Source organism: Terrapene carolina, unplaced genomic scaffold (genome assembly GCF_002925995.2).
Source record: "Terrapene carolina triunguis isolate 2854851 unplaced genomic scaffold, T_m_triunguis-2.0 Scaffold62, whole genome shotgun sequence".
Taxonomy (NCBI): domain Eukaryota; kingdom Metazoa; phylum Chordata; order Testudines; family Emydidae; genus Terrapene; species Terrapene triunguis.
Genome location: NW_020664413.1, coordinates 20097238 through 20122156, shown reverse-complemented (window position 1 = coordinate 20122156; position 24919 = coordinate 20097238). Strand labels below are relative to the sequence as shown.

Below are 24919 nucleotides of genomic sequence, written 5' to 3'. Positions count from 1 at the left end.
TAATGACCAAGATGATCTCATGATGATATGCTTGAAACTAAAAATTAGCAAAAAAAATATGAAACTTCTATCTTATTTTTATAGGGACAGATTATGTTATCTTTACTCATGTCTGGATGTACCTTAATCTCTTAATTTACTTCAGTAGGACTTTGCAGAGGGTGATGCACTGCTCAGTCTAAATCATCATAATCTGGCTGTTAAAGATCTTGTTCAGCTTTCAACTCATAGTCATGTTCTTTTGTGTATTTGCTTTAATTTCCTATTTAATTATCATACCATTTTGTCTCTTTATTTTCACTCATCTGTTAATCATTCCATGTAAAAACATTTTCCTTTTCAGAAGAACAGCTGTGTGACATAGGAGAGTTTCTTTGCGATGATCATGTGACTTGTGTGTCTCAAAATTGGCTATGTGATGGAGAACCCGACTGTCCAGATGATTCAGATGAGTCTTTAGATACCTGTAAGTAAAAAGTACTGCATGTTATCCTTATTTCCCTTTGAAGTGTACAGATAGCTGTACTGTATGGTCATAAGAGTGGATTTTGGTTTTAAAAAAACCCATCCCAAGTGCATCTTTGTACCATGGAGAATAGGTTACACTCAATATGCAGGTGTGAGATGAAAGAACTGGAAGGTGTTTTGTTCATCTGTCATTTTATAATGAACACTATCATCAGAGCATATGTTCCATATTCTCTTACTGATTTAGTAGAATAGCTATAGTAGGCAGAAGCAATGGCAGACAAAGGAAGAAAAATAAGATTTCTTCAAAAAAGGGGAAAAAAAATAATAGTGCAACACAATGTCAGAGAGAGGAGCACTGATACCTCAAAGGAGGAAAAGGAAGATGGGAAGGCAAAACATGGAATAGTGTAATAAGACAAAAGAGGCAAAGTATTTAAAAACATCAGGGAAAGATTTAAAAGAACATGCTTAATCTTAATAAAAATAAATATTTTCTCTGTGACTGAGAGCGGCTGGAGACCAGAGCAGAACCCTTGCAGGCTTCTCAGATTTCTGGACTACTGATGAAGTGATATTAAATCTTAATGTTCCCTTGTTTCCTACATTATGAGGAAAATGAGGGAACTTCCTGGTCTATGTCCCCATGATAATCAGCTCATGTAAGAGAGGATACTGACAAAATGCACTGTTCTTTTTAGTGCAATATAAAAAGCTAGAGATTTGCTTTACCTGCTAAAGGTACAGAAAGTACCATGTATTAAATCAAATTAGGGACTATAATCCTAGTTTTTAAAATCTTGGACAGGGAATCTACACATGCGGGTTTGCTATCTGACACTGGACAAGCTACTTAACCTTCCTGTGCTACAGTTTACTGATCTGTAAAATAGGTATAATAGTTAATTTCTGAGGTTGTTGTGAGGGTTCACTGAGTAATGGTTTGTAAAGCACTTTGAATCCTCAAGAGAAAAAAGCTGCATATAAGTATGAAATATTTTTTCATAATTAGCTGTGACATGTTCCTTTCCCAATGCATCTTTTTTCGTTTAAAGCTATGCTTCTTTGGCTGTATTTTAAACATAATTTTGTACTCACAAGGGAATATCAGTTGCGGAAATGGGCTACAAAAATGACATGCACAAAATAATTCTTTAGAATTTTCCAGTAAAAAGACCTCATGGTTTGGCAGTAAGAGATCAGTCTGGGTGACAGGCACCAAACATATTATGTTAGCAGTGTTACCTCCTTCTCTCTATTTTATTCACCTGCTGAGGACATCTTCCCTATAGATTTGTTCCCAAATCGTGGTATTAGTATTAATGGGTCCTCATTTTTCTGTTGAGCATAGTTTGGCATTTTGAAATGGAGTGCCTTGCTCCTTCATGCTGTCCATGCCAAACTCATTCTACTGCATATAAATGTGCATAAATCCCTACTTACTTCTGTTTCCTGACAGTAATTGGCATCAGGAGAAAATCACTCAACTGGTAATAACCGCACATCATTTCTTCTCTTGGGCCCAATCCTCAGCTGATATAAATCGTCATAGCTTTATTGAAGTCAATGGAGCTACACCAATTTACACCGGTTGAGGATTAAACCCTTTCTGTTTCATTAGCATCTTGAAATGTGAAACCGAATTTTTCCTGTTCTTTGCCTGAACCTACTCTGTACTTGATCATGATTTTCTGCTTAGCTGATGCACATAAAGAGAAACATCTTTAAAAAGGCCGTGTGAACCATCTCCAAATTCTCAGTGCAAATATCAGTGCTTAAAATGAAATATTTGGGTTGGTTAAACTAGAGTACACTCCAAGAGGTTTCCACAAAATATAACCTTATCTATACATATAACATCATAGTTCACTTTTCTAAATAGAACTTATATTGTGGTGTTTGTTTAAGACATAATAAATCTACATACCAAATGTTTATGAAGCATATGAGGACTTGAGGGATGGGTGATAAGGATACAAAGCATTTCACTTTGAGTACGCCAGGTCACACGTTGTTCTGTTCGGTTGTGGCTGAAAATTGTTACCATTTGGCAGATCTTTAGTGACTTATGCAAGATGAGTTGGTAGAATCAGACAGATACCACTAAAAATTGATACCGACTAGTCCTCTTGTTAGCAAATTCAATAAGGGATCTAGGATTAAATAGAAATGGAGAACCAACTATGTACTCTCTCATTTAATGCTTAAACCAGCACCTGTTGACTTCATTTGGTATTGGATCAGGACCAGTGTTTTCCCCAGAAATTGAAATTGGAAGGGATGTTCCAATTTAAAGGAGAGGTTGGAAAATGACGAAATTGGCAACAGTGGGATGAAACTAGCTGACCACTGGAAGGTGGGGAGAAGGGAGTTCAGGAGGGGGGCCCTCCATAACAATAGCAAAGGAATGTGACAGAGTTGCCCTGTCACTGCCTAAGCTGTTTCCGGTTTGTGGATATGGGGCTTTCATCACCAAGCTGTCAGTTTGGTACTTTTCACTAGTGCTAAATGTACTCACAAATAGTTTCAAAAAAGCAAAATCAGATGCTTAGAGCAAATCCCCTTTTACCTTGTTGTGTTATTTTAGCAATGATTATTCTGTTCCCAGAAGAGTTGTTGCTCTGTATAGTACAAAAAAAAAAAAAAAAAAAAAGCTGGTCCAGTAATTCATAATGAATAATTTATTGAACAAATTTTGTTTCTTATCTTAGTGAATTGTCCATGAGAGAATTGTATTTTTTTCTAATATATTCTTTCTTTGAAATTATTAACCAAATAATTTCTGCAACTATTTTGGGGTTGTTAAAGGCAATGGATTGATATCAATCTACTTCAGCCCATTGCATGTTTCTCTTTTACTGATAGATGGACTTAAGCCATTACATCAAGATTCTGGTGTGAATGCCCACAGAATTTTTGAAATATTTGCTTAAAATTCATTGTTTCCACAAACATTCTTGTCTATAAACTCGTTTGCTGGACTATTTGTAGGAAGTAAATCTGGTTGAAGAAAATGAATTTTAAAAAATCAGGTCAATACACATTAAAGGTTTTCTGCCACATTTGTCCAGCCCTACAAATGACCTTGAGTAATAATGTCTAAATATGACAAAAGCTATGCTGTCACCTGTTTGAAGCATGTAGTAAGAATACAGAACCCCAGCAACACGGAGCACATAAGTGTCCAGTTTTAGTATATTTGTCACCTGATAACTGTATAATATTTGTATGTACTAGCCTCTGATAACTGTATATATTTGCCTCTCTGCTCAGTTGCTGCCTGATTTGAGATGGAAAATTCACTAATTATGTCTTGAAATGCCAACTCCCTGTACAATGTTATCATTTCCAGCCACAGATTTATGTCCAGCTTGTCCTGTTCACTTGTTGGGTCTCTGCCCAAAATACTCCTCATACATAGAACACGTGCATCCACCAACAAGTGCCGATGGCTTTCCAAACCAAATCCAGAGACTTAGATCATGCATCCTATTTCGGGATATTATTTTTTTCTCAGTGATAGTGTCAAAGATACAAAACACTGACATCCAAATGACAAATGTCTTTTACTAGTTAGACACTTTTTGTGTTAGCAACTTCAGGATTTATTTCTGGCTTGCTTGCACATCTCTCTTTCTCTCTCGCTTTCCTCATTCTCAGACTCTTTTCTGCCAAAGAGCACCATGCTGAGGAGGGGGGAAAAAAGAAATGGAATAGAACCTGATTTCTCTGTAAAACTGCAGGCATCAGGTTCGAAAACAAAACACCCTTCTCCCTCACAAAATTGTTCAGGCAGCTCAGCAGTAGTTCCAGCATAGAGCACTGTCATCCTCAGGACTCACAGCTGTCCTCTGGCCATGAGGTGGGGGCCTTCACTCCTAAAATGTGGTGTGCAAAGGGGGATTGACGTACGGTGCAAGATAGACAGAACTCTCTCAGCATGTGGCTGCAGACTTTGTTACCAGTCAGAACTGGCCCTGACTCCAAGCATTGTTCTTACTTCATGAATATCTTATAGAGCCAAATACATAGTACAGTATCTATACTTGTTTTTCTGACAATGTGCAATATCTCTGCAATTTTCAATCCATTGTCTTAGCAGCATAAACATTTAGGAGAACAATTTCATTTATCCCAGCAGAACACAAAGCAGAATCATAGTAGGCCTGAGACAGACAGACTGTACAGACAGTCTTCCTACCTTTCACATTCTTTATAGTTTGTTATGCCTTCTCTTCTACCCTAGCATTGTAGATCTTCTTTAAATGACATCGGAATCACTTTCACTAGAAAACAACCAGCTCCATCCACTTTATTTGGGGTGAACAGGTCCTGGTGAGTTAGGATATTGTAAGGATCCAGACTATGTGGTAAACGGCCTGTAGTTCTGTCCCAAAGTACTACTTGATCTTTTTAAGATCCATTATCTCATGAAAAAGGAGGCAGAAATACATCAATATGCCATTGCATGTAAACCCAATTCCATCTTTTCAATAATATATAGCAATATTGGCTCTTGAGATATCATATTTTAAAATAGCATCATTTGCCTTTTCTCCATGCTTCAGTTCTGATTTGATTTTGGTGGCCCCATCACTAGAATTTGGCGTACTTGAACCTATACTATGTATCTTCTAAGAGTTGGTTAAAACAGTAATTTCTCTAGGATCTTGAGACTGTATTAGCTTCTAAAATCCATCCTGAAATTGAAGTTTGTGAGGGGGGCAAGAGTTAGCTAATTTTAAAGATTGAATCTCACCTAATTTACTAAATTAGCCTTTTCAATACATTTCTTGTTATTGGAGGTTAAATAAGTGAGGCTTCTCAGTAGTGTCACAAAGCTTAAAGTAATATCAATATTGTACCTAATTTGGACTCTTTCTTCCAGCAAAAGTTAAGAAGCTATTTGAGTTTTTGCTGCTGCTGAGGTCCTAAACTATAATGGTGAGAATTTCAAAAATCACCAAGTGACTTAAGAGACAAAATTCCATTGAAAGTCCCATTGACCTCCTAAGTCACTTAATGAGCTTTTGAAAATACCACCCTAAATTAAAAAAAAAGGTTCTGTTTCCAATTCACGATGAGCTACCATATAACTGCCCAGTGAAGGTAAGAGGAGAAAATATTGGACATATCAGGTGATGAAAAAATAGCCTTATATTTTCTTCCCTTAACATCACAGTGTTGTGTAGCTACTCTTGAATGAAGAAACTTATAACATTAAGGAACTATTTATGGCTGTAGGTTAGCAGGGTACTTAAGCACATGCATAACTTTAAATACATAAGTAGTCCTTCATTTGACATTTGATGTCAGCTGTATTGTATTTAAACAGTCTCTCTGACATTAGTAGGAAAAGAACCACAATGGAGTGTCAAATATGAACATTTAGTTAAATTTTATGAAATTGCTGATAGTCTATGGAACATTCAATAACAAAACGAATGAAAAGAATAATTTAGTATTAGTACCACACTGTAATGTTTGCTTATTTGCCAGTGCAGGGAAAGGCTTTTGGCAGACTAGGACAAGTGCTTTGAGGAACAATGAACTTTTCCAAGGCTTGGTCTGCCCTAGCAATTTATGTGAGTATAACTATGTCGCTCAGGGATGCAGAAACACAGTTATACCGACTTAACTCCTAGACAGCACTGTGTCGATGGGAGGGTTTCTTCTGTTGACATAGCTACTGCCTCTCGGGGAGGTGAAGTACCCATGCTGATGAAAGAAGCCATCCCGTTGGCATAGGTAGCATCTTCAATGAAGTGCTACAGTGGCACAGCTGCAGCATTTTAAGTGTAGACCAGCCCTAAGTACTCATCCTGTTACACTATCAGAAAGACAATATGCTTCATTCCTGAGCTCCAACAGCAGCAGAAGTAGAAGAGGACGTCTGTTTGCTAATATTAGAGACAACTTCGCATTTCAATCTTTCCTAAAGATGTTAAACTGTTTTTTAGACACAGGCATGTTCTTGCATTAGTGAAACAGCTCTCATTGGAAAACTTAAGTGGTGTATTGGCTTCCTGTCTAAGTGGCACATCAGAAAAGGTAGCTGATCTCTTTTTCTTCTAACTTGTCGGAAACTGTTACATCAGCTGTAAAGGCTGGAGGAATCCAGACATTACTGCTGTCACCACTTGTTTCGCAGTGTGCTGCAATATAAGTTTTGGAATTAAATATCTCAATTTTGAATAATATAATTTAGTCATGATCGAAAGAAAATGACAAGTAAGTTGTGGTCAGGTAAGCAACATTAATTTTCTATGATAGGGAAATCAAATGGGTTCCAACATAAAAATCCTATCTGAACAAAAAAACAACAACAAAAACAAAAACGTGCTGGAGAGTCTGTCTTTACTTTTGCACAGTTTTATTTTTAAACTTCTTTGTTTCTAAAACCTACTTTATAATAGTTTTTTCTTACTTTATTGGGTATAACAGGTGACTTTTGTTTGTTCCTTTTTACACATTCTGGGACTTGAGCACAACTTCAGTGATGCTTTATTGAGAAAAATACATAAGTAAACACCATAATTAACTGTAGATCTGCACATACTGTCTTTAATCATAGGGAAGTATCAAATTTTAAAGATAAATCTGTGCATCCACTGGGCAAGTTATATTATTCTGTCTGCTATGTACTAACTGATAAATCCAGTCTCTGGTTGTTTCAGCAAAAGTAGTTGGGTGAAGATTCAAAGGCCATTTTGAAAATCTGCATATGATTTAGGCCATGTTTACAACATCATTTGCTTTTATTAATTATACATGTAGATATATAAACAGGTCTTTTAAATGTTCAGCTGAGAGACATCAGTATACTGTATTGGTTAAACATGTATTAAGAGGTGACAGGGTCTCAGCAGGTTGGCTTATTAATCATAATTCACCACTTGCAGATGTACAGCAGAGAATCCGTCCCCCATTTCAGCCTTACTGAAACCAAATGGCACCCTAAAAGGGGTACGGCAAAAGCTAAATTTGTTTATGTTTGTGAAACATTTTGAGATCATTACATGAAATGCACTCTGCATAAAATTCAGCTCTTCTCTGTGAGGACACCAGTAGGTTTATGCCCTACTTAAATCCCACAAATTTAAACACTAGATTTCTGCTGACATCCTGCATGGTGGTGGATCTTACCCAGAATGTCTTTCATGCCGTGATTGCAAAGTGCTTTATAAACATGCATAAGTGAAGCTTTGCCACATCTCACTGGAGAAGATAAGAGCTATAAGAGATCATCCCTTCCACCACTTTAGTCTATCCGTTCAGTTCTAACACAATACAGTCCAGGTTTATGCAGCTCTGGCTTCTGTAGTTCATCAGATACATGTATCCCCTAGAACTTATCAGTCATGAGAGTAAAAAATGAAGCAAAATATGGCCACGGGGAACATCAGCTTTTCTTCTTTTTTGGATGATTATCTTGTACATATGTTTTTTAGAGCAGATTTTGAGCATGGGGGGAGGAAGAGATCATCATTTAAATGAATGCTTTTGATAGTGGTCCTCTTACTACAGTACCTAACTACAGTACAAGGGCAGAATGCGGCCCCTGTAGAATGGTGGCAAATACCAAAATTTCAAAATCAATTAAATAACTTTATGGATTAATTGCTTGCTAAATTGACTTCTCTTACACTGAAGTGGTTGTAAATTTAGACACTCAAAAAGCATTTAACCTGATATATACTTGTACATCTGTTTTTTTTTCTAAAATGAGCAAATCAATCTTTTGGAAAACTTATAAAAATAATTCATACCTAAACTGAGCCTTTGTCATATTTTTAGCCCTAAGCAATTTTATTTTCATGACTAAGCTATAAATCACCAAACAACAAGATTTGTGATGGAAATGCTGGCATAAACTGAACTCTAGCTGTGCTGCCACGCATTAGGACATGTTTCTTCCATTCTTGTCCACAATATGCCTCCACCAAGATGCTAGTGAAAAGTTCATTTAGCTCAGTGGTCAGGTTCTCTTCCTATCTAAACTTTCTGCTCTATTTCCCCAACCCTTGTTTGTTTCATCGATGAACTGAAGGGGCTCATGCTAGCCCCTAGTTATTAGACATTAGTAAGGGCAGAGAACAGGGCAGAGCAGGGTGAATACGGGTGGCAGCACAGCAAAAGGCATTCCCCTCTCTCACATTCTGGGGACCTCCTCCAATACATATAGGAGGAGTTAGTCTCTTGAAGAAATTAGGAGATGCACAGGAATAGAGCTGTCCCTGAAAAAAGTGCATGTCTTCCCCGGACAGCCTTAGAAAACAAATTGAGAGGCTCTTGGGACCCCCATTAGTTTTTGAAGGCTCATGATTTGCTCACCGATGCCTACCTTTCAGGGAACCAACCAACCAACCAACCAATCTTCCTCTCCCCCACCCCAAGCCTTAAAATATTTGTTTGTCACTGATTAAGCTTTAATTGAACCACCAGCCATGCAATAAACCTATTTTATTTTAACTTTTTTTCTTCTAAATTAATTAGATTTCAAGTCCTTTTAAGTTTTAAGTTTATCCTAAAGAATCATCTTGATTAAATTCTCCATATAGAATCATAGACATGTAGGGCTGGGAGAGACCTCGAGAAGTCCCTGTGGAGAATTGGTCTGAACTCAACAAGATTAATTTCAATAAAGACAAGTGCAAAGTACTACACTTTGAAAACAATCACAATGGGTGCATGCACACATTTCCTAGCAGGCACTGTTTTGGTAAAATTGCTTTTTGGGGGGGCGAGGGGGGATGGAGAAAACTACTGCACAACATTGTCTATTATTTAGATATTATTAAAAATTTAAAACATTTTTAAAAAGTTACAATTAGGTAACACTGGCAAAGCCCTTTTGACTTTGCTGGTCCAAACTGATGATTATAGCTTTTGCAACACATGGATTTACAAAATTACAATAATCCTATAGAGTAAACTTCTTGTTGAAAGGCTGTTGCCTGAGATGATGCCACTTTACCTTGGACTCCAGTTGTACTGAAACCCATTGGAAATGCTCTTATCATAATAATGGCATGTTTGGCCTTTAGACACTGTGCTAAAAAGATGCAGTATATTTAAATAGTGGCTGGGTATTCTTTAGGCACTTGAAAATATGTTGAACTATAATAACTTGGTTTTCCTCTCAAAATTACTGATGAAAACCATTGTCATTCACAAGCAGGTGGCTTTCTGGAAGAAGTGTGAAATTGCTCTTTTTAAAAGCAGAGTTGTGATTTAAAATAAGGATTCAGATGTTTTATTAGCCATACAGCGCAAAGCCATTTTAGTCAGCAAAAGAGCACTTTACTATGGACTGAGAAATAATGCAAGACAAAAGCACTTAGTCAGTGTATAACATATAACTATGAAAAAGTACTTAACTCGCTATATCATCAGTCTGGATTCAACTGAAATACAGTTTAGCCTTTTTAGCAAGGCAGCTGAAGTGTATCTAAAGGAAATGTAAACAGAACTTCTTTCTAAATATATCCTGTTAGGATTTAGTTCTTAATTGTTAACTTGTGGATATATGGGCCTGATCCTGAAAACCTTTACATACATTAGCACTAGTACTTAGCCATGGGTGAGTAGGTGAAATGTCACAAGGTCACAATGTTAAGGTCTACTATTGCATCCGATGAAGTGGGCTGTAGCCCACGAAAGCTTATGCCCAAATAAATTTGTTAGTCTGTAAGGTGCCACAAGTACTCCTGTTCTTTTTACAAGGTCTGCAGTCCACTTAAGACACTGTTCTAGCAGTGTATGACATGAGGGTACAGCAGTCTGCCAATGCATTGTACATTGCAGCATTGGGGCCGAACACCCAGATCCTCAAAGGTAGTTAGGAACCTAGCTCTCATTAATCTCAATGGGAGATGGGGAGATGGGCCTAAATCCTCAAAATAGATCCTCAAAGCCTTGGGCTGGCCTTCTGCCCAATCTGAATTTAATTTTATTTGTAATGAGTAAAGTGTACACATGCAAGTAAATGTGTACAGGATTGGGCCAAAGATATGGTGTATAAATTGGCCTTACTGATTCTTTTAGCATCCTTGGCTTTCTGGATTCTTATAAGAGGTAAATCCACTTCAAATATGCTTCATAATCCAAAGAAACAGGTAACATCAACTATAAAAAGCAGATTCCTATAGTACAGTGGCGTGGCTACATATATTAGTAGTGAGAAGTAACATGATGATTGTTTTACTTATTCTGTATTATAATAAAATTGGAAAATAATCAGTCTGAAGGTCCTGATCCAAAGCGCATTGAATTCAGTGGGACTAGTCAGTGAAGGAGGCTAATAAGGACAGATTTGTAACTATTATGACATGTTTAAATTAATAGTAGAATTTACTAGGAGATTGGATTTAACAAACACTGAGATTCAACAATATGTACTTCCTTCCTGAAAATAAGATAATTTACTTTAACAGATTTATTTTCACATTTGCATCTTAATCCAATAACACAGAGCTTGGCCTCTGCATCAAAATCAGTTTCTCTAGATTGTGTGTGTGCGCGCGTGCGTGTGTGCACGTGCGTGTGTGTGTGTGTGCGTTAGTTAGGTTCCTGTAGGGCCAAATCTCACCCCCCTTTCTCATGCTAGCAGTCCCACAGATTTCAAGGGGTCCACTTTGGCGAGTATAGGCAGTATAATTTGCCATGTGTGTATTGACAAAATTTGATTAGTCTTACATTATTCATAAAACTTTTGTGGGGATAGGAAAATCCAACAAGCCCTCATCCCCAACACATTATTCTGGATATTGATAGAACTTATGTGACAATACAAGAAGATTCTTAAAGTGTGAAATTAAATTCATAAAGAAGATGAAACCTCTAAAATAGCTAAAACATTACTCCAAAAACAAACAGTGCAATTGATCCTACTTAATTACATGCTTAATAAGTTTATACCATTGTAAAGCACTCTGACGATGTATTAATCCATTTCATATTCGCAGACTTCCTCCTTGTTATTTGCTTTGCATCTCATCATTACCATGAACATAAAATTAGTATTCTTAGAATTTTTATAGTATTATTTCCATATAAAATGGGGAAAGGACTAATATATGAATGCTAAGCAGCTCATTAATGTGGTTTGTAATACATCTATTCATGATAAAAGCAGCTGAGAAGTGCAGATATAAAATAGTACTTCAGTGCTAGAGTATATCTAAGATTAGAAGAATCATGCTTTGGATAATAAATACTTTGGGGAAAACAGTCTTAAATACAAATAAAATCAAAGCAAGTACTTTGTATGCTTAATTAAATACACTAACAGACAGCATTCATTTCATCTAAATAATTACTATATTATTGCCATTGACCACCTGTAATTTTTCATGATAAAAACTACCATGGAAATTAATGGGGTGGTTTCATTTTAAGAGACAAAAAATTACATCTAAATGGTATTAAGGACCTGTTCCTTTTTTTCCGGCATTAGCATAAAAATTCAGTTAGTGACTGAATCCCTGAGCATAGAATTTGATATGGAAGTAGAAAGCTGTGTATTGGGCCAAGATCCCCTATCTGCAATGAGCTCTGCACAGGCTGACCACTGCGCCTGTACAGAACCCGAATGAGGTCAGTGTGACTTGCTGTGGGTGCAAGATTCTACCTACACAGAGAACATTGCAGGACTGAGGCGCATATTTGGGAAGATACGTTGCTAACTGAAATTCAGTTCTTTGGGTTAAATTCATCCTAACTTTGATTCATATTTTGATATAGTTTTGGTTTGTTTTTTCTTTAACTAATCCATGTGTTTCTTTTTCTGTTATTACTGTACTAAAATACAGTAGCTGGACTATAATTTAGTTGTAGTTAAACTAAGTTTCCCATTAAGTTATGTGAGTTTCAGTTTCAATCTTATGAACCTATTCATCTAAAAAATATGAAGAGTCTCATTTCACTAGTTTTCTCTGATAGTTATATGAGGATAATATCTGGCTCTTGTGCTTTGCTTAGTTACTACATTGAAGGGGAGACATATAGATAAAAAGACAGATCAGTTCTATAGGTAATTATACTTTGATGTCAATAAATGAAATTTTGATAATTTCAAATATTATATGAATTGATGCTTTGCATGCACAACACTGAATCTGGATTTTAATGTTTTATTTAATATTTTCTTATGTAAAAAAATACATGTTCCATTCACGGTGAAACACAGCACCATACACAAGCTGTAGGGCTTGGTACTACCGCTTTCACTGATGAAAGAAGTGTAGATAGGCACAATGCTGACCTGAAGCATGTGGGCTGAAATCTTGGTTCTCTTAAAGTCATTGGCAGGATTTCACCCTCAGCTTTTGCAGGCAGGCTTGAGGAGAAATGTTCATAGTGTACAACAACATGAATAAACTTCTACATGCACAGGGAGAAATATACACCTATGTAGAGGATCAGTATAAGGCTTATGCACAACATTTTTTGTCTTATGCCGATGCTCTAAGCTGGACTTAATTGGTGAATAGCCATTGCACTGGCCTGCTGCAGAGGGGTGAATTACATCCCTGGTGAAAGGAATACCAGTGAGTCATTGTGTCTGGGGCTGAAGATACTACCTGGTCAGTAAACAGTGGCCCTCTATCATTTTCCATAGTAAAAATACAGATGAGCAAGAACGTCAGGCAAAGGGATCTAAGTTCTTGATGTAAACTTTCTGAAATAACTATATATTTTAATCTGTCTCCATACCTAGGGGGGAAAGGATTACTAGTATAAAATTACTACAGAACTGGCAATATTTGCATAAAATATATCTTACATGGCCTGGAGCTAAACACAATTAAAAACAAACAAACAATATTTCAGAGTCTCCCCTTTCCAATTTTGAACAGCAGAGAACATGGGAATGCAAAACTATAAACTTTTATGTCTCCAACCATAACAAGATTTATTTTGAATGAGTTCAGTTAAAAAAAATTCTGTGGGCAGATGATAGATTAAAATGATGCATGTAGTGTTCCTTGACCTTTGAGACTTGGCCTCTTTATTTGTGGGTTGATGCTGTCAGGCACAATACCCAGAAAGATGAGAGCACACTAGAGTTCAGACAGCTCATATCTGTATTGCAGACACAAGTTAGTAAAATCAGTCATACGTATAATAATGCAGCAAACAACAGAGCAGTCTATTTAATAACTTAAATGAGGGTTCTGGAAGAAGAATAGCTAAAGAACATTTCCTGGCCTCAGGAAGGAAGTTGCAGAGGAAAGGGTGACAGGATCTGATCTGATCCTGTGTCCAATAGCAGCACACAAAAGTTTGACACAAGCCACGTAGCCTCTACACTTCAAGCTTTTCCCAAATCACCAAATTTCTGCCAGATATTGACATATACAACCCCTAGAGCTGTGATCTACCTACACATAACTAACCTGTGAGATTTCTGCTTGGGGAGAGCTTATAAACAGTTCAGCTGCTGGAGTCATGGTCATGTCATCACATACTCTGCTTGACACTGAGGCTCGAAAATAGACACATGCTTTGGCTCTAGACCTCATCTCCAAAGTTCAGCTCCACATCTTTCACATAAGCTGTCTTCGTACATCAAATTCTTTTGCTCTGGGCTCTCTAATGAACATAGGACCAAACTTGCAAAGGGCTGTGCACTTCCTGTGAGATGGAAGCATCCTAACCTCCCTTTGAATTCAGTGGGAGATGACAACACCCAGTATGTGGCAGGAGAGGGTGTGTCAAAAAAGATGAGCCTCTAGTTAATGTGTGGCTTTCGTGACAGTATTTCAATTAGCTCAAAGCATAGCAAGCTGTTGGCTTTATATAATCTTTTCTGTGGCTTTTTCCTTGGTTGGAGACACGAGGTCTCACATTCACTTACAGTAGGGACTTTTTACACTGTACTGGATTACATTTACACCCACTTTAAGGCCTCTTTCTGCTGGCAGAGGAGTGTTAAAGGCCGGTGGTATAAATGAGATTCAGACCTTTGTTTTATTCTGCTCTGCTTCCTAGATGCTCCTTTTAAATTTAATATTCTTTGTAAAGATGGAGACTATGGCACAAAAGCCTCATAGTCTATTCTGTAATGACCCTGCATTTGTAAACTGCATATAGTGCCCAATTTTCAAACATGGGCCCTTTTAAAGGACAGCCATATGATAGATGTGGACATTCTAATAAGGATCTCCATGTTTGATGTCTGAGCCCTTATATGAAGCTGGAATTATATTTATCAGATCCTTACATGCCTACTGGAATAGGTATATGATAAACTCTAAGTAAGGGAGGAAAGTCTCCGCATGAAACCATGCTACAGATCATACCTAATCACCACTACCACATTAAACATTCAGCAACTGTATTACAATATGTGTCCATTTTACTGTCGTTTGCTATAATGATAAATTCACTATAGCAGAATGTTTTCAGCTGCATGAAACTTGCACTAGATAATCTGCAACCAACAACAATATTTAGACAGTGGCTCATGCCTGTCCCTAATAAACTGCGACCCGGTTGGTGTAAGTCTCTGTGCCTGCTGGTGTGTGCTTGGACTCATTAAAATGTCTCGTCAGACTAGAAGACACCAACTGTATTATGTACTGAGCTATGGAAGGAAAAACACAAATTCAGCATGTCAGGGAAATACCTTAACATCCATCTAATTCACTATAAGATCACCTGTGCAGTGAAAGAAAAACAAAAAACAGTGGAAGTGTATTAAACTGTGAGTCAGTACCTGCCCAGCTAAAGACAATGGGAATCCTTCATTGGCTTCAGGTTCAGGTCCTGTAGCTGAATTTGCCATCATTTTTTTGAAAGGAATAGAACTTTTATTATTGAAATGATAACTAAATGTAAAAATAAACGCAAAGTAGAAAACGAAGGTAACTAAGGGTATGTCTACACTATGAGAGTAGTTCGATTTTAGTTAAATCGAATATGTGCAATCGATATTAGAAAGTCGAACGTGTGTGTCCACACTAAGGACAGTAATTCGACTTTGTCAGTCCACACTACCAGGGAAAGCGTCGACATTGGAAGCAGTGCACTGTGGGCAGCTATCCCACAGTCCCCGCAGTCCCCGCTGCCCATTGGAATTCTGGGTCGAGCCCGCAATGCCTTCTGGGGGAAAAAAATGTCTCGAGGGTGCTTTTGGGTAACTGTCATCATCCAATCGTCACTCCCGCCCTCCCTCCCTCCTTGAAAGCACCGGCGGGAAATCATTTCGCGCACTTTTCTGGTCAGTGACAGCGCGGACGCCACAGCACCGCGAGCATGGATCCCACTGCGACCATCGTGGAGATGCCTACAGTGATCCTCGGGGACCCATCCTACCCGCTAATGCCCTGGCTCATGAAGCCCTATACTGGCGCCCTGGACAGTGAAAAAGAACTCTTCAACTACCGGCTGAGCAAGTGCAGAATGGTGGTGGAGTGTGCTTTTGGCCGTCTCAAGGGGAGATGGAGAAGCTTACTGACTCGCTGTGATCTCAGCGAAACCAATATCCCCATCGTTATAGCAGCTTGCTGTGTGCTCCACAATCTCTGTGAGAGCAAGGGGTAGACCTTTATGGCGGGGTGGGAGGTTGAGGCAAATAGCCTGGCTGCTGATTACGCCCAGCCAGACAGCCGGGCGATTAGAAGATCCCAGCGGGACGCGCTGTGCATCCGGGAGGCTTTGAAAGCCAGTTTCAAGACTGAGCAGGGTACCCAGTGACTTTTAAGTTTGTGGACACAGAGGCTGAACTTGCCCCCGTTTCTTTACCCAGTTACCCCCTTCACCCCCTTCCCAAAAAATAAAATCTGTTCTGTTTTGCTAATGAACACCGTTGTCTTCATTACTGTTTTCGCGGGAATGTTTTAAACCTGGGTTTAGTGTTGTGATGCTAATGATGCTTCTAAACTGCCCTCCCCCGCCACAAAGTCACAGAGCAACCCCGCCCCCCCCACAGAACATGAAAGCCACCTCCCAGACTGACCAGGGTAACTAGTCACTGCACTGTGTATGTGCCCTGCTGCTGGACCTGCCCCCTGCTAAAGGTGACTGTCCTGTCTAATTACCAAGCCCCTTCCCCCCCCTTCAGACAGACTCTCCTCCAAAAGAAGAGGATGGAAACAGTAATGAACAGAAACGTATTTTTTATTAACAACCACACATGGAACGGGGGGGTGAAACTTGGACGGGGTCTTGTGTGAGGCGGGTAGGAAAGGACTTTTCAGATTTTGGGGAATGAGAGCCTTCTAGTGCTATAGCTGTCCGCTGGGGTGGAGTGAAAGTTTTCATGGCCCCTGCCGCCCCTCCGTGTTTGGACTTTGGGTGAGGGGGGTATGGGACTTGGTGGCGGGGCAGGGCGGTTAGAGAGATACTGCAGCGGGGCTCTCTCCTCCTGCCTCCGGTCCTGCAGAACATCCACAAGGCCCCGGAGCGTGTCCGTTTGCTCCCTCATTAGTCCAAGCAGCGTTTGAGTCGCCTGCTGGTCCTCCTGTCGCCACCTCTCCTCCCGTTCCATGTTTGCCCGGTGTCTGCTGGGCTGCCTGTGCTCGGGAGCATCCCATTAGTTCAGCAAACATGTCTTCCCGTGTCCTCTTCTTCCTCCTCCTAATGTGCGCTAGCCTCTGGGCAGATGTGGCTGTGGGAATTGGAAAAAGGGAGTGAATTCCTGAGACAGATCAATGTATCTGTGAACAGAGAACATAGTCTTTCTCTGTGAACAAGACCATGCAGAACACCTATCACACGCGCATTGAGGACAAGGTCGAATTTTCGGCCCTCACCTACAGTGCCTGCGGTCTTGCTGTGGCGAGCTGAGGAGCGGGGCAGGACACCGGACTTTGTCTAGCTGGCAAACATGGTAAGCCGTAGACTTGTGGCTGCTTAAAACTTTAAGAGTGGCACTGGCCTCCTTTCACATAGAAAGCAATGTAAGTCTCTGCTGGCAGCAATCCTGCAAGCATGAACTCTGCCCCTGTCCCAGCCCCTCGCGGCTGTAAACCGCGTGGCTGTAAACCGGCGGTTGCAGTTCTGTAAAGGAACGGGCAAGCAGTCCCAATACTAACTTTCCCCTACCTAATTCAAAGCAGGGCGTCATGCCAGACATCACCCTCCTGAGGGTCTCGGAGAGCCAGAAGGAGAGGATGCTCCGGGACAGCCTGCAGAAACCGGGGCCATTTGCTGCTATGCTCTGCAAGGCCATGATCCCCGAATACCTGCTGGCGTTGTGGCAGGGAAACGTGTCTTACCACGGGGGGCCTAATAAGCTCTCCCTGCCAAAGAACCTGATAATTAGGCTGGAAAGACACCTGCAGGAGGCCTATGAGGAGTTCTCCCCGGGGGATCTCGCCTCTATCCCCGGACACATCGACCAGCTTTTGGGTTAGGTGCCCTTGGAGGGACAAAAGAGTGGAGCGTCTTGGGCAGTGTAATCATGAAGCGGACATTGTTGAATTTTCTTAAAATGGTTCGGACTATACATTGAAGCGGACAAAGACACAATAATCATGATACCCTTTGTTCAGATTCCCGTTTTGTTGCACTTTCCTGTTTACATGTTTAGAAGCACTTTACCCATTGTTAATATTTTAAATCTTCCTGTTCTGTTATAAATAAAAGTTTACATACTTGAAAGCACTTTAGCTATTGTTAATATTTAAAATATGCAAGTTCTGTTATAAATAAATGTTAAGATATTTAAAACACTTACTGCTTGATCCTTCCCCTGAATCTGTGTCTGGGGTAACGGCAGGGGACAGTTGGTAGGGGATCTCTGTGAGGGTGATGAAGAGCTCCTGGCTGTCGGGGAAATCAGCGTGGTAAGCGCTGTCGACTGCATCGTCCTCTTCATCTCCTTCCTCATCTTCCCCGTCAGCTAACATGTCGGAGGAACCGGCCGCGGACAATATCCCATCCTCAGAGTCCACGGTCACTGGTGGGGTAGTGGTGGCGGCCGCACCAAGGATGGAATGCAGTGCCTCGTAGAAACGGGATGTCTGGGGCTGGGATCCGGAGCGTCCGTTTGCCTCTTTGGTCTTCTGGTAGCCTTGTCTCAGCTCCTTGATTTTCACGCGGCACTGCGTTGCATCCCGGCTGTATCCTCTCTCTGCCATGGCTTTAGAGATCTTCTCGTAGATCTTTGCATTCCGTCTTTTGGAGCGCAGCTCGGCAAGCACGGACTCATCTCCCCACACAGCGATGAGATCCAAGACTTCCCGATCAGTCCATGCTGGGGCCCTCTTTCTAGTCTGGGATTGCACGGCCATCTCTGCTGGAGAGCTCTGCATCGTTGCCACTGCTGCTGAGCTCGCCACGCAGGAAATGAGATTCCAACTGCCCAGACAGGAAAAGGAATTCAAATTTTCCCGGGGTGTGGCTGGTCAGAGCATCCGAGCTCGGACGGCTGTCCAGAGCGTCAACAGAGTGTTGCACTGTGGGATAGCTCCCGGAGTTATTAGCGTCGATTTCCATCCACACCTAGCCTAATTCGACATGGCCATGTCGAATTTAGCGCTACTCCTCTCATTGGGGAGGATTACAGAAATCGATTTAAAGAGAGCTCTATGTCGAACTAAATGGCCTCGTGGTGTGGACGGGTGCAGGGTTAAGTCGATGTAACGGCGCTAAAGTCGACATAAACGCCTAGTGTAGACCAGGCCTAAGATTCTTTAGAGTGAAATTGTGTATTATTCATAGGTGCTTAGCACAACAGCAACCTTAAAACAAATGGAAGCAGCCAGCAGGGCCTTCCATTGGTAGTATAAAGCCAGGATAAAGCAGGATGGCCTGCTTCATGCCACCCACTATACGAAGTATGTACCGGATGGAAGAGGGTGCTGCCAGAGTAACCTGTGTCCCAGCAAGCCCTCGCTACTATAATAGCCCTTTTGAAGTCTGAGACAGCCTCCATAAGTGAGAGCAGCCCTGAGAATTCCAGGGACTAGGGTAGCACAAAGCTTGCCTAACACCACTTTTGTACTCCTTCTTTAAGAAGGTCTCTGGCCCCAGATTCTGTATTGTTATGTCACTATAGCATAATGCTCAACAATAGCGGGCTCTAGTTCTTCTCCTTTGCAGAACAATATACAACATCTGGAGTAATTATAATTGTTAGTAGATTACTATGTGAAGGATGTGAAGAATATAGAAGAAATTCAGAGAAAAGCTGAAAGGTTTGGAGGACATGGTGTGGGAGGACGGAGTAGGGAATTTAGGTGGGTGCAGTAAAGGCTTGGTTCCGGCATATAAAAAATTAGATATAAAAAAGAGGGACATAAAGAGATGCGGAGAAGGGATAGATTTTTTTTTCAGTAGTTGGCAATGGTAAGAGTAGGAAGAATAGATTCAAATTAAAACAAAATGGTTCCTGCTGAATTTTCTTTAATAGTAAACTCAATTAGAGAATACAACCAATTTGTGCAGGGAAAGGTGGTATAATCACAATAACTTAAACTTCAAGTTATTGCTTGATAAGCTCCTACTGGAGAAGGTATAGATCAGGGGTAGGCAACCTATGGCATGCGTGCCAAAGGTGGCACGCGAGCTGATTTTCATTGGCACTCACACTGCCCACGTCCTGGCCACCGGTCTGGGGGGCTCTACATTTTAATTTAATTTTAAATTAAGCTTCTTAAATATTTTAAAAACCTTATTTACTTCATATAAAACAATAGTTTTGTTATATATTATAGACTTATAGAAAGAGACCTTCTAAAAACATTAAAATGTATTACAGGCATGCAAAACCTTAAATTAGAGTGAATAAATGAAGACTCAGCACACCATTTCTGAAAGGTTGCCGACCCCTAGTCTAGATATATTAAAAGGATCCTGCCAGAAGAAGGGGCGAACCAGATAACCTACTGTGGGTCCCTTCAAGCCCTAACAATTCTAGGATACTATAAATATCACTATATCTAGACTGGGTTGTGAGAGAAAGCCAAAAAGCTATGTATCTTTAGCCACCCTGGGTGAGGTGATAATTAGACAATATACCACACAGAGTGTCTCCTATTATCATTAAATTACTCACAGAAAAGTTTCCACAGTGAACACTGTGTGAATGAGGTACAAGAGAAACTACTATGGGGAGAGATACAAAGACTGCTTCAGACAACTCTGTTAGAATTCATTCATCAAAAAATCCTCCTACTAGATCAAGAGAGAAAAATCAGAGTGCGAGACCTTTGGTAAAGAGACTGTATCGCTGTCTTAAGGGAATTAGAGAAGTTGAACCATTACTGCCCATGAGAGACTCTGAATCCTGTTGTGAATCAATTGAGGAAAAACTTCAGGCCCCATCTTTTAGGACATTTAAAAACACAATTTTCCTGGTATTTATTCTGCAGGTCAATCAATCATTTCTGTGAATATATTCAGTATTTGGGGACTTTAAGCAACACATGATTCGATTGCCATGCACGTGCCCTAAAACTATTACTATGAGGTTTTAGCTGGAAAAAAAAATTAAACATATGCAGTGAACTGTTTTGTAAATCAAATTTTCCAAGTAACCATTTTTTCCTTTTCCTAATAAGTTAAAATGCACAAATACATATTATAGTGGACTAGCCTATAAAGATGTATAAAATTAATTTAAAAAAAAGCAAATGGAATCAATAGCTTCCATATTTTCACTTTTAGAATGTTAATATATCCAAAATATTAAGATTTTGTGAATAAAATATTTCATGAGATGAAACTATGATGTGTGTTTGAATTTCAGATAGTAGTGAGTATTTACAGTCAAGTTCAACCCTTTGAAGAGCGTTATATGCCAGAAAGGCAGATATAAACTCCATGATAGCATGCAAATTGTGCCCTTATAACCCATTCTACACAGGTACCTGCTTCACATATATTTGTTTAGTGTAACCTTGAAACCTGTTATGCAGAGCATGGTTTGTTTCTCTACATTTCAAATCTCCGTCCATCCCAAAGCATTTTATTTTTGTTGGCTGATGGCTTTGCAACAATTGCCAAGTTTCTGTCATACAGTTATGATAATTAAACTACTGATCCCATTGGGAATTCTGTCACCTCACCATTTAGTGAGCTGCACTCACTAAGATTCCAGTCAATACAATTCTTGTTTTCAAGTAATAATTTCTACACTTCAAGATTCATTCAACAGTTCTTGGGGCATATGATCATTCCGATAGTCAGTTAAGAACCTCTGCATTAATGAGATGGTTAGAGAACAGTGGCAGCCTACAATATATAAAGAAGTAAATTAATCCGCCTACTAATTCAGCTAACTCTCAGCTGTTTAGTACAATCAAAAGGTGCCTCATGAGTAGAGTTGACAGAGTGGATATTTTTTGAATGTTGCAAAATTACTTTTTCTTTCATGATCTATGAAACACATGGGGCATGAGGATATTTAGTGGTAATGGTTATTACATCTATTTATCGATTATAAATCACCTGACAGGGACAGTGTTAAGATTTTCCAAGCTTTTTAGTAAGCCACTTACCTTAGATGACATTTTCTTATATAGATATTAAAATGAGGATTCTCTTGATGTTCTTTTATATTGGTCACTGCAATATGGAATTATTAACAGAAAAGACTGCAACATTATGGATGACCTGTGCGTAAACAGATTATTTAATGCATATTATCACTATTAAAGATGTACATTGTTATTTTTATCATACTGAATTCAGATAGATCTGTTTACAAAATTACTTGTTTATGATTTTATTTTAATAATTCTATGCTGCAGTGATCTAGCAAAAGAGAATGTGAGGTATGTCCTCATTTTGAAATCTGAACATAAACAACATTTGATGCATGTAATTTTGGGGGGTGGTCTGAAATTTTGTTGGTGTCTTTTTAATCTAATAGCCAGATTCTTGGTGTTTGTCTGAGCATAAAGCACATTAAAGTAAATAGTGAAGTGTTGTTCAGAACATATTGAATTGGTTTACTGGTGCACTCACAAATTTGTCTTAATTTCCTCTTCGTCATGACAACACAGGATGTTTTCCTTGATGTGATAGACTGCTACAGTAGTTCGCTAATATGTGTGTTTCTCAAACATTCAGGATCTATAAAAACATGTATTTCAAAAAGAAGACAGAAAGGTCATAGTTATTTATAACATATTTGTTCAGCAATCATAACAACAACATTGAACTACATCCAAATTGATTTATTAAAGCCTACAAAGTATCTCTTTCATTGTAACATCTTGTTCTGCCATTCCTAACACAAGTTGAACATGACTTTAATTATGTTACACATTTCAGGCCCAACTATTTTTCTCTCTGTAATAATGTTGTGTTCAGCCATCTTAAAAAAAATCACTAATGAATATGATCCCCTAATCAGAATCCCTTATAGTCATGAAATCCCAGTAGGAAAGATGCATAGCAGATAGTTGTAAGTCTCAGGTTTGCCCTGTCACATTGAGTAAGCTTGAGACAAATTGAGTTTGCTGCACTAGTAACTAGAAGTCCTCCTTTCTTTTCTTTGCAAAAACAAATGAAGCATAGATCTCTTCTCATTTTTGCAAGATACAATAGGTTGATAGTAAAATGCCTGTAAATTCTCAGTAGATGCTGGAGAAAAATGAAAACATTATGCTTTTGTTGTTTTTACTAAATATTTATATTGCCTAAACATGTTATGAAAAGGATATTTATTTAATTTGTTCTTCAGTATGATTTCCTTAACAAGTGCTGACAGGAAATGACTCCTCTTATTAGGTCATTTTAAACACTTTGTGTTACATCCTAAATATACTTATCTAAGCAATTCATTTAAACTTAATGGGATAGTTATTGTATATTAAATACTAATTTATGATAAAGGACTTATTTACTAAGACTGACATTTGTTCAATACATTAATTGTGTTTTATAGCAATTTAACCTTAAAGGTTATTGTAAATTGATTGGTACAGAATTTATTTAACAAAAACAGTTACCATAATATAGGTGTAATGATGCATCACCTGAAGTTTCAGTGTTCTATTAATCAAATATTAATTGTAAAGTATCTATGAAGATTCAACGGCTAGTTGTAATAGCCATTACTTACACAATGTTGATTCATACAAGACAAAGTAATATAGCTCTTAAAGGACATGGGGGTAAGCAGAGGCTTCTTGCATCTTGCCAAAGAGAGGCCTGATCCAAAGTCCATTGAAAACAATGAAACTCTACTCCTCCATCTGTCATGTTTATGCCCAAGTCTTTTGGGCATACCTGCAACAAAACTCAGGTAATGGCGCTTCTGCTGCAGTCATCACTGAAACAACTATAAACTATTGGCATACAAGAGACTTTCCTTTCCCATGTGATAGCAAATGGACATGAAAGCGAAACTCTCTGTAGAGGACTTTGATTGGATAGTGTCCCACCCACCATTTCCCTTTCCAACAGGAGTGTTGCATACTTAGAAGAGGAAGGGACGCTGGCAAACAAGGTATTCTTCTGCCCACCTTCTTTCCCAACCAGATGCTGAAGTATTATGGAAAAAACTGAGGTCACTGCGGGCACTCTGATCATAGAATCATATGACTGGAAGGGAGGTCGAGATGTCATCTAGTCCAGTCCCCTGCACTCAAGACAGGCCTAAGTATTATCTAGACCATCCCTGAAAAAGGTGTTTGTCTAACTTCCTCTTAAAAACCTCCAATGATGGAGATTCCACAACCTGCCCAAGGCAATTTATTCCAGTGCTTAACTACCCTGACAGGAATGTTTTTCTAATATCCAAACTAAGCTGCCTCTGCTGCAATGTAAGCCCGTTGCTTCTTGCTCTATCCTCAGAGGTTAAGGAGAACAATTTTTAACCCTCCTCCTTGTAACATGTTAATGTTGTCATTGTTGAAAATTATTATAATTCCCTTCTCAGTCTTCTCTTCTACAGATTAAACAAATTCAATGTTTTTTATTTTCCCTTATAGGTCATGTTTTCTAGGCTTTTAATCATTTTTCTTGCCTTGTCTCTGGACTTTCTCCAATTTGTCCACATCTTTCTTGAAATGTGGTGGGACACAATACTAATTTCCCATTTTGTATGTGTGTAACTGATTGTTTCTTCCTAAGTGGAGTACTTTGAATTTGTCCTTTGTGACAAAATGGCTGATGTTGGTATGATGGGTACTGTGTTTTTGCTGGCAGGGGGCTAAGATGCCACTGCTTGACCATGCTCTTGGATGCTGAGGGCCCTGCTAGTGGCCCGGGAAGGTGGTAGAGGAGGGAAGCGGGGGACATAGGCACCGAATTCCCTTCTGCCCCGTGGGTGCTTGACCCCCCCGGCCCTGCCCCTGCACCACTCTTGACCCACCCCAATTCCATCCCTTCTCCCACGTCCCCACCCCTGCCCGCCTCTTTACCGCCTCCTCCCCTGAGTGCGCCACGTCCCCATTCCTCTCTCTCCCTCTGGGAAAGTCCTAAGTGCCACCAAACAGCTGTTAAGTGGCAAGCAGGAAGTGCTAGGAGGGGGAGGACTGGGGACATC

General features: G+C 39.5%; 1 protein-coding gene across 1 annotated transcript in view; it reads left to right on the top strand.

Annotated features, from left to right (window-relative positions):
- Positions 1 to 24919, top strand: part of LRP1B (LDL receptor related protein 1B) — a 1279381-nt gene that overhangs the window by 249234 nt on the left and 1005228 nt on the right. Inside the window, exon 2 of the mRNA XM_026647738.1 lies at positions 344 to 466. Within this exon, the coding sequence (XP_026503523.1) occupies positions 344 to 466 (123 nt within the window). The remainder of the gene's footprint in view (positions 1 to 343; positions 467 to 24919) is intronic.